The sequence below is a fragment of the Dipodomys spectabilis genome, unplaced genomic scaffold (genome assembly GCF_019054845.1).
Source record: "Dipodomys spectabilis isolate Male_0828 unplaced genomic scaffold, ASM1905484v1 ptg000018l, whole genome shotgun sequence".
NCBI lineage: Eukaryota > Metazoa > Chordata > Mammalia > Rodentia > Heteromyidae > Dipodomys > Dipodomys spectabilis.
In genome coordinates, this window is record NW_024870695.1 from 5,619,899 (window position 1) to 5,628,926 (window position 9,028).

General features: G+C 44.4%; 1 protein-coding gene across 1 annotated transcript in view; it reads right to left on the reverse strand.

Moving 5' to 3' along the window:
* Positions 1-8,593, reverse strand: part of Nsf (N-ethylmaleimide sensitive factor, vesicle fusing ATPase) — a 150,252-nt gene extending 141,659 nt beyond the window's left edge. Inside the window, exon 1 of the mRNA XM_042673632.1 lies at positions 8,517-8,593. Within this exon, the coding sequence (XP_042529566.1) occupies positions 8,517-8,528 (12 nt within the window). The 5' untranslated portion in view covers positions 8,529-8,593. The remainder of the gene's footprint in view (positions 1-8,516) is intronic.
* Positions 8,594-9,028: the final 435 nt, after the last annotated feature.

A 9,028-nucleotide genomic window follows, 5' to 3' on the forward strand; every position in this document is an offset into this window, starting at 1 on the left:
AGCCATACCCCCAGCTTCCACGCATTACTGATAAAGAGCTAATGCTAATTCATTTAGATTCAAATCTATAGCACACAAAATGTGATAAATTATTAGCACTTTTGGCTTAAATTCAAATAAAGGAAAAAAAACAATTTTTTTTGGTCAGTCATAGGCCCCGAACTCTGGTCCTGGGCACTGTCCTTCAGCTCTTCAGCTCAAGTCTAGTGCTCTACCACTTGAGCTATAACACCACTTCTAGCTTTTTCTGCTTACGTGGTGCTGAGGAATCAAACCCAGGGCCCCATGCATGCAAGGCAAGCACTCTTCAACTGAGCCACCTTCCCATCCCAGGAAAAAAAAATTTATAGAATAATTTAGCTGGATTTTATTGGAGTTTTGTCTGCCATTGTAAAATAAAAGTATAATGTACGTCAAAATCAATAGCAATATAAAGAGTGTACATTTTCTTAAAAGGAGGAGAGATTAAGTTGATCCCAAAATTCATAAGAAAAGGGTTAAGAGATGAAAACTAAGAAGATTTATTCTATAAGGTATTAAGAATTTTTAAAGCTGTGATAGAACATTGCTATTGTTTTAAAATCAATTTATTTTATATTTATATTACTTATACAATAGAACAATGAAACAGATTAAATCCAGACTCAGACCCACATGTATGAGAACTGGATTCAGAAATAATACAGAGGTAGCATTACAAATCAGTGATGAGAAAGATAAATGATATTGAGACAACTGGTTATACATATGGAAAAGATAAAATTAACTTCATAATTCACACCAAACACAAAAATAAATTTCAGATGAATTAATCACTGAAATATGCAAAGCAAAATTTAAAACAGTTTAAAAGAAAATCTTTATGACTTCAGAGTAAGGAAAGATTTCTTGAAAAACATTGTAACTATACTAAAACTCAAATTATAACTATAATAAAACCTATTCTAAGACAACAAATATTTAAAAAATCATCATCTGGAAGAAGTTATTTATGATGATTAAAGGGTCAGAATCTAAAGCATTCCTTACTCCACCACCCACAAAAAGAAAAACTACACCATAAAAAAACACGAACTTCCCAACCAAAATAGGCAAAAAGTAGACAATGATAATGTATTAAGAAATGTCTAAGGGCTGGGAATGTAGCCTAGTGATAAGAGTGCTTGCCTAGCATATAGGAAGCCCTGGGTTTGATTCCTCAGTACCACATAAATAGAAAAAGCCAAAAGTGGTACTGTGGTAGAGTACTAGCCTTGAGCAAAAGAAGCTCAAGGACAGTGCCCAGGCCCTGAGTTCAAGCCCTAGGACTGGCAAAAAAAAAAAAAGAAATGTGACTGATATGAAAAATGATCAATTTCACTAGTTATCTTTTTTTTTAAATTGGTTTTAGGGCTTGAACTCAGGACCTGGGTGCTGTTCCTGAGCCTCTTTTTTCTCAAGGCTTAGCACTCTACCATTTGAACCACAACACCACTTCCAGTTTTTGAGTAGTTAATTGGATAAGAGTCCCACAAAGACTTTTCTACCCTGACCTTAGACCACAAACCTAAGATCTCAGCCTCCTGAGTAGCTCGGATTTTGGTGTGAGCCACTGGTCCCCCGGCATATTTCACTACCTATCAAGAGGACAAAATGGATATATCATTTTATACCTACTATATTGCAGTAGTTAAAATATTTGTAATATTAAGGGCTGGGAAGGTGGCTCAGTGGTAGAGCGCTTGCCTTGCATGCCTGAGGCCCTGGGTTCGATTCCTCAGCACCACATAAGCAAAAAGAAAAAGCCGGAAGTGGCGCTATGGCTCAAGTGGTAGAACACTAGCCTTGAGCTGAAGAGCTGAGGGACAGCGTCCAGGCCCAGAGTTCAGGCCCCACGACCAGACCCAAAAAAAAAAAAAATTTGTAATATTAAGTATCGGGTAGGATATGAGTATTGGGTACTCACTTATATGTTGTTAGTGAGAGTATAAACTAATATAACTTGGCGTGAGCCACCAGCGCCCAGCAAAAGTTAAAACTTTTGATAGCAAAGTCTAGGGAAGGTACATATAGTTTTCTTTATATTTTTGCAACTAAGTTGGTGAACGAGGTAACAGTATCAAAGTGACTTGAGTTCAAATCCTAGTTATGTTTCTTGCTGGCTATGAACTTGGCCGGTTACTAAATACATACATACAACAAAGACAATACTACCTATCTTGCAGTATTGTTTAATCAGGATTAAATGAGATATATTTGTAGTCAAGCAAATGGTACTTAAAGTGTATTGATAAGTACTGGTCAAGGGGAGGAAAGGGTCTGCTAAAAGCATGCTCAAGGGCTATTTCTAACCCAGTTGATATTTAACTTTTTAATCAATGACTTCAATGTAGACACAGATATCAGGATTATTAAATTTATGGATAAAACAAAACTGGGAGGGCTACATTTCCTAACATGCAAGAAGATTTTCAACAAATAGTAGACATGCCCTGGCCTAAGCAAACAGAAAAAAAGAATGAATTGTTAATGAATTGTTAAAGGATATGTTATGCACTTATGTTTAACAACAAAAAAAAAAGTCCGATACCTAGATATGATATGGAGATGGTGATTTTAAAAAAACATGCAGGCTGGGCATTGATGACTCACACCTATAATCCTAGCTACTCAGGAGACTGACAACTAAGGATGGAGGTTCAAAGACAGCCTGGTCAGGAAGGTCTATGAGATTTTATTTTTTTTGTCGGTCTTGGGGCCTAAACTCTGGGCCTGGGCACTGTCCCTCAGTTCTTCAGCTCAAGGCTAAAGCTCTACCACTTGGGCCATAGAGCCACTTCCGGCTTTTTCTGCTTATGTGGTGATGAGGACTTGAACCCAGGACCGCATGCATGCAAGGCAAGCACTCTACCACTGAGCCACCTTCCTAGCCGGGTCTATGAGATTCTTATCTCCAATTAATAACTAAAAAGCCAGAAGTGGATCTGTGGCTCAAGTGGTAGAGCGATAGCCTTGAGCAAAAAGATCAGGGAAGAGCTAGGAGGAGGACACAGAAACAAAAGGAAACAGGAAAACATACAATAGAGAGGCCCATCAGCTGTACTGGATATTGATGAAAATGAACTAAGCAACTCAAGGGCAGCGATGGAGGGAGGGAATGAGAGGGAAAGAGGGAACAGCCTATACTAAACAAAAGGAAAGAAATGTACATATCACCTGATATGGAAGAAATCGTTGCATTGTCAAAGCTAATAGAATTCACAAACTTTTTGTTATTGTTGGTGGTGGTGGTGGTCCTGGGGCCAGAACTCTGGGCCTGGGCACTGTTCCTCAGCTATTCAGCTCAAGGCTAGCACTCTACCACTTGAGCCATAGTGTCACTTCCAGCTTTTTCTGCTTATGTGGTGCTGAGGAATTGAACCCAGGGCCTGATGCATTCGAGGCAAGCACTCTACCACTGAGCCGCCTTCCCAGCCCAAAAATTCACAATAGACCACAATAATGAAGGTTAGAATGTGTTTGTGACTTTAACTAAGTATCTCACAATACTGTGAAATTTGTGACCACTTAATATGTAACCACTTAATCACAACAAAAAATTTTTTTAAAAAAGTAAAAGATAAGGGCTGGGAAGGTGGCTCAGTGGTAGAGCGCTTGCCTTGCATGCCTGAGGCCCTGGGTTCGATTCCTCAGCACCAGATAAGCAAAAAGAAAAAAGCCAGAAGTGGTGCTGTGGCTCAAGTGCTAGAGTGTTAGCCTTGAGCTGAAGAGCTGAGGGACAGCACCCAAGCCCAGAGTTCAGGCCCCATGACCAGACCCCCCCCCAAAAAAAAAAGAATAAAAAAAAAGTAAAAGATAAAACAAGCAAACAAACAAACAAAAAAGAGCAGGGACAGCACCCAGACTCTGAGTTCAAGCCCCAAGCCCAACCAACATAAAAACAAAAGAGACCATGAAGGTTTTGTCTACAAACTCCATATGAATGTGATTTGCTTCAGAATACAAGCTAAAACAATTTTAGCCTGTATTAACAATGGTAGTGGCCAGCTTAAGAGACTAATAATTCAAGGACATTTTTTGGATCGCCATGTTCCATTCTGGGCTCATTTTTTTAAAAAGACTGAAGCCGGGCACCAGTGGCTCACGCCTGTAATCCTAGCTACTCAGGAGGCTGAGTTCTGAGGATCGAGGTTCAAAGCCAGCCCGGGCAGGAAAGTCTGTGAGACTCTTATCCCCAATAAAAACCACTAGAAAACCAGAAGTCGCACATTGGCTTAAGCAGAAGAGCGCTCGCCTTGAGCTGAAGAGCACAGGGACAGCGCCCAAGCCCAGAGTTCAAGCCCCATGACCGACAGAAAAAAAAAAAAACAAGACTGACAAAGCAGAACATTTCCAAAGAAGGTAACCTAAATGATTAAAGGTTTGAAATAGAGGATATACAAGGAGTTTGGGGTGTTTAACTTGAAAATTCAATTTAGGGGAAGCCAGACATTGTGGTTCACACCTGTAATGCTAGTACTAGAGAGGCTGAGGCAATAGTTTGGATGTTAAATATCCCCAAAAGGTCCATATATTAAAGGCTTGGTACCCAAGTCAGAAATAGTGAGGGTGTTGTAGACCTTTAGGTAGGACCTTATAGGAGGACCTTAGGTTGTCTGGGACATGTTCTCAAAGGGAATGGGGGACCAGATTTTGTCTTTTGTTCCCTAGGTAGTGAGATAGACAGTTTTGTTCTACTATACCCTTCTAACATAATGTGCTGCTGCATTATATAGGCCCAAAATAACACAGCAAAAAATCTCAGACTGGATTCTCCAAAAGGTGAGAGCAAACAAGCCTTTGCTCTTTACAAGTTTATTACCTCAAGTATTTTGTTATTATGATGGAAAGCTAATAAAAGCCTGTTACCTAGGTATTCAAAAGACTCAATCAGGCATGGTAACATAGGCCTGTGATTTCAGCACCCAGAAAGGTGAAGAAGGAGGAGTGAGGCAGTGAGTTCAAGACTGACCTGGGCTATATATAAAGACTGTTTATCAAAATATAAACAGCCGGGCACCAGAGGCTCATGCCTGTAATCCTAACTACTCAGGAGGCTGAGACCTGAGGATTGCGGTTCAAAGCCAGCCTGAGCAGGAAAGTCCATGAGTCCTGAGTATGTTTCGAAGCAGGTGATGTTCAGGAGGAGGGGGGAGACTTGGAAGTACAGATGAAAACAGCCTTAGATAAAAGGGGGAAGATATGGGGGGGAAAGGAAGAGAAAATAGCTAATCTAGACAGATGACCTTTAAAGTCTCTTTTGACTCTAGAATCCTATATTTGCATATATGCATAATTGTATGCAAATGAATTCCACTATTCTGGTAGAGGCGAGTCAAGCACATCTTTAACCACCAGAAAACCAAAAGTAGATCTGTAGCTCAAGTGGTAGAGTGCTAGCCTTGAGCTGAAAAGCTGAGGGACAGCGTTCAGGCCCAGAGCTCAAACCCCACGACTGACCAAAAAAAAGAAAAGAAGAGAAAAGAAAACCCTATTACTACTACTAAGGAGGCTGGGATCTAAGATTATGGCTCCATGTCAGCCTGGGCAAGAACTTCTGTGAGATTCATATCCAATTAACCACCAGAAAGCCAGAAGTGGAGCTGTGGCTCCAGGAGTAGAGTACTAGCCTTGAGCAAAAAGTTCAGGGACAGTGCCCAAGCTCAGAGTTCAAGCCCTAATAGTGGCACATGCACACCCGCACACACACACACATGAACACAAAATACATACATATATATGTATAGAGAGAGAAAGAGAAAGAGAGCGAGAGAGGTATGCACCTGTAGACTCAGCTACTTGGGAGACTGAGGTAGAAGGATCACTTGAGCAAAGAAACTAAAAAAGAGAAAGAAACAACTATGTTCCTAGATCCCAGATAATAATTTGTTAATAACTACACTGGGCTTGGCTTTCACGTAAAGTCAAGTCTATTGGTCAAGGTAAATAATAACACTAATATACAGCAAATGGAAAAAAAGACAAATCTCTAAGGGGAGAATATAGTTTTTCAAATATAAATAACAAAGAATCCTGCTCTATAGTGTAAGGCCAGAAGAGGCTTCTCCAAGGGATCTCTAAGTAGGAGGTAAATGGCTGGGGACATAATAATGAAAGGAAACAGTTCAAAGACCTTGTAGGTTCAAGAATGGAAAGGCTTATATAACCTGAGTGCAGATGGTAAGAGAGTGAGTGAAGAGAAGCAGGGACAAAACCACAAAGAGCCTTGGAAGCCTTGTTAAGTGTGTGATCACCTACCCAAAGTAATGGGATGCTGCTAAGGAGGGGTTTAAGTGCCAAGGGACATGGGAAGGAACACTAGTGTGGAGAGTGGATGGAAGTGGGCTAGGTGTCAAAAGGAGACTATTTGGAGGCTTCCTGCAGTAGTCTAGACCAGGAAGGGAAAAGAAGGTGAAAATGAAGATGTAGAGAGGCGGACTGGGGATGTAACTCAGAGGGACAGTGCTGACTGTGGTACAAGGCTAATGGTTGGTTTCCAGTCCCTGCACCACAAAAAAACAAAAAGGAAAGGTAGACTTATCAGAGTTTTTTAAGAGGGCAAAATAACAGGTGACTGGGTCAGTAGATGTTTTTAGCATTTAGGTATAGTTTAAAGCAACAATGCTCCCATCCTGACCTTTTTTGGGGGGAGAGGGGCCTTTCTTTGGTGTGTATGGGGGACAGAACTCAGTGATGAATTTTACCAGGGAGCAGAAGACATGGAAAGAGATGTAAATAAAGGGTAAACCAGCTCCCCTACCCAAGGTTTCCAGCCTATGTAATTGGATGGGTGATGGTGCCATTCAGTGAAAAAAGATACAGGAAAAGTACCAGTTAGGTGGCAAAGATCATGGGTTTGGATCTGAACCAGCAGAGCTTAGGAGACCTTGGTGTTGAATAAGCAGTTTAGTGTATTAATGTGGAACTGAAATGACAGGTCTGGTGGGGGGGGGGGAATAAAATAATGAGAATTACTGTTATACTCATAGCTCCATAGCTATGGGTTTAGAGGGAATTGCCTAAGGAGAAAATAAGAGAAGAAAGACTTGGAGGAATAGCAACATTGAATGACAGGGTAGAGGGTGAGTCTGCAAAAGCCAAGGGGGAGTCCAAACAAAAGCAAGGCATCACAGAAGCCATGGGAAGCGCCCTCCACTAAAGAGGCAGTCTAATACTGCCAAATATTAAGCAGACTGGTGGAGGAGGGGGGGATAAAGTTAGAGACTCATTTCCCTGGGACGATAAAGAGCCCATCTGAATCACACTGCAGTGGGCTGAGTATGAGAAACACGGAAGCTAATATAGATGACTACCTCAGAATTTCTAGTTATAAAGTGGAGACAGAAAGGGTGACAGATGTGGGGGTGGACAGAAGGTTTGTTTTAAGATAGGAGAAGCCTGAGTATGTTTCGAAGCAGGTGATATACAGGAGGGGGAGGGGTGGGGCTTGGAAGATGAAACCAGCCTTAGATAAAAGGGGGAGGCTATGGGGGGGCAAGGAAGAGAAAATAGCTAATCTAGACAGATGACCTTTAAAGTCTCTTCTGACTCTAGAATCCTATGATCTACAATTGTCATTTGCATATATACATATATTCATAATTGTATGCAAATGCATCCCACTATTCTGGTAGAGGCGAGTCAAGCACATCTTTAGCCCCTAATGACGCAGTTAATGTCCCCAGGCTTACGATCAGCGTGATCACAGGGCAGGTTGCATCCCTGGGAGCTTTTAGCTCAATGCATACTGCAATACAGCCCTCGGTCAGCCCTATCGCTCCACGCCAAACCCATCCTACCCCGCGATCCCAGAAGCTAAAGGAGGAAGTATAATTTAAAGCCCCTGAAACTATAGCATATTCTGGCTGCATTCAAAGCGAATGGTACTTTTATTATTATTATTATTATTTTGTAACCGCGACTCCCCAAATCCATCTGCATCCCAAGCGAAAGCCGTTTCCGCAGAGACTCGACAGCTCGCAGGTCTGGGGTGAAACCCCGCGCCCCCTTTCACAAGACCTTCCATTTATGAAGAACCAGAAATGGACCTGGGGGTCCAGCACCGCTCGCCCCGACTGCAGGCGCCCGGACCCCCGCCGCTATTCCGCCCGCGCCACCTCGTCGGTTCCCCCCTGCCCCCGGGGGGCGCGGAGAAACCCCCGAGGCTAGAAGCGCGGGGTGGGAGGTCCACGATCCTGCGGCGGCCTGAGGACCAGGAAACAAGCCCCCGGGAGGAAGCGCATGGGGCGACTGGGGGGGAGGGGGCGACACCGGTGCCCCCCGGGTCAGCTTCGAGGGGGACGGAGTTTCTGAGGAGAGCTAATCCCCCGGCCAGGGCTCCCCCTCCGTCAGCCTCAAGCCCCGCATTGCCCTGCCGGTGCCTCACTGCCAGCCCTCACGCCCCCTCCTCTGGGGCCGCCTGGACCTCCCAGTGCCGGGCCGCGAGCCCGGCGTTCGGCTCCTCGAGCCAGGGCTTTCCCTCCCCGGCCGGCACTCACCCGGCCCGCCATCTTTGCGGACACGTCCGGCTCGCCAGCAGCAGCTCCAGTCCGCGCGCGCACCCGCTGGAGGCCGCCAGCCCGCCCCGGCGCAGGCACGCAGCCGCCGTGAGGACGCGAACGCTCCCGGCCGCGTCCCCGCCTCCCCCCCTGCCATGCGCGTGCGCGTGCGCGTGTGCCCGCGGCGGCGGCGGCGCCATGTTGGGTGGAGGCTGCGGAGCGGCCGCAAGGTGACTGCGTTCCAGGGGTGCGCGTGCCCGCGTGATGCTCGCTCTAGCTCCTCTGTTGCGAATTTGTAGCCAGGTTTTCGATGCTTTGTTTTTGGTTTTGTTTTGTCTTGTGCGGGTCCTGGGCTTGAACTCAGAGCCTGGACACTGTCCTTGAGCTTTTTAAACTTTCCTGCCTAGGCTGGTTTATGACCTGGATTCTCAGATCTCAACCTCCTGAGCAGAGCAGGTAGGATTACAGGCGTGAGCCACAGGCGCCCAGCGTCTTTGATGCTTGTAATCACC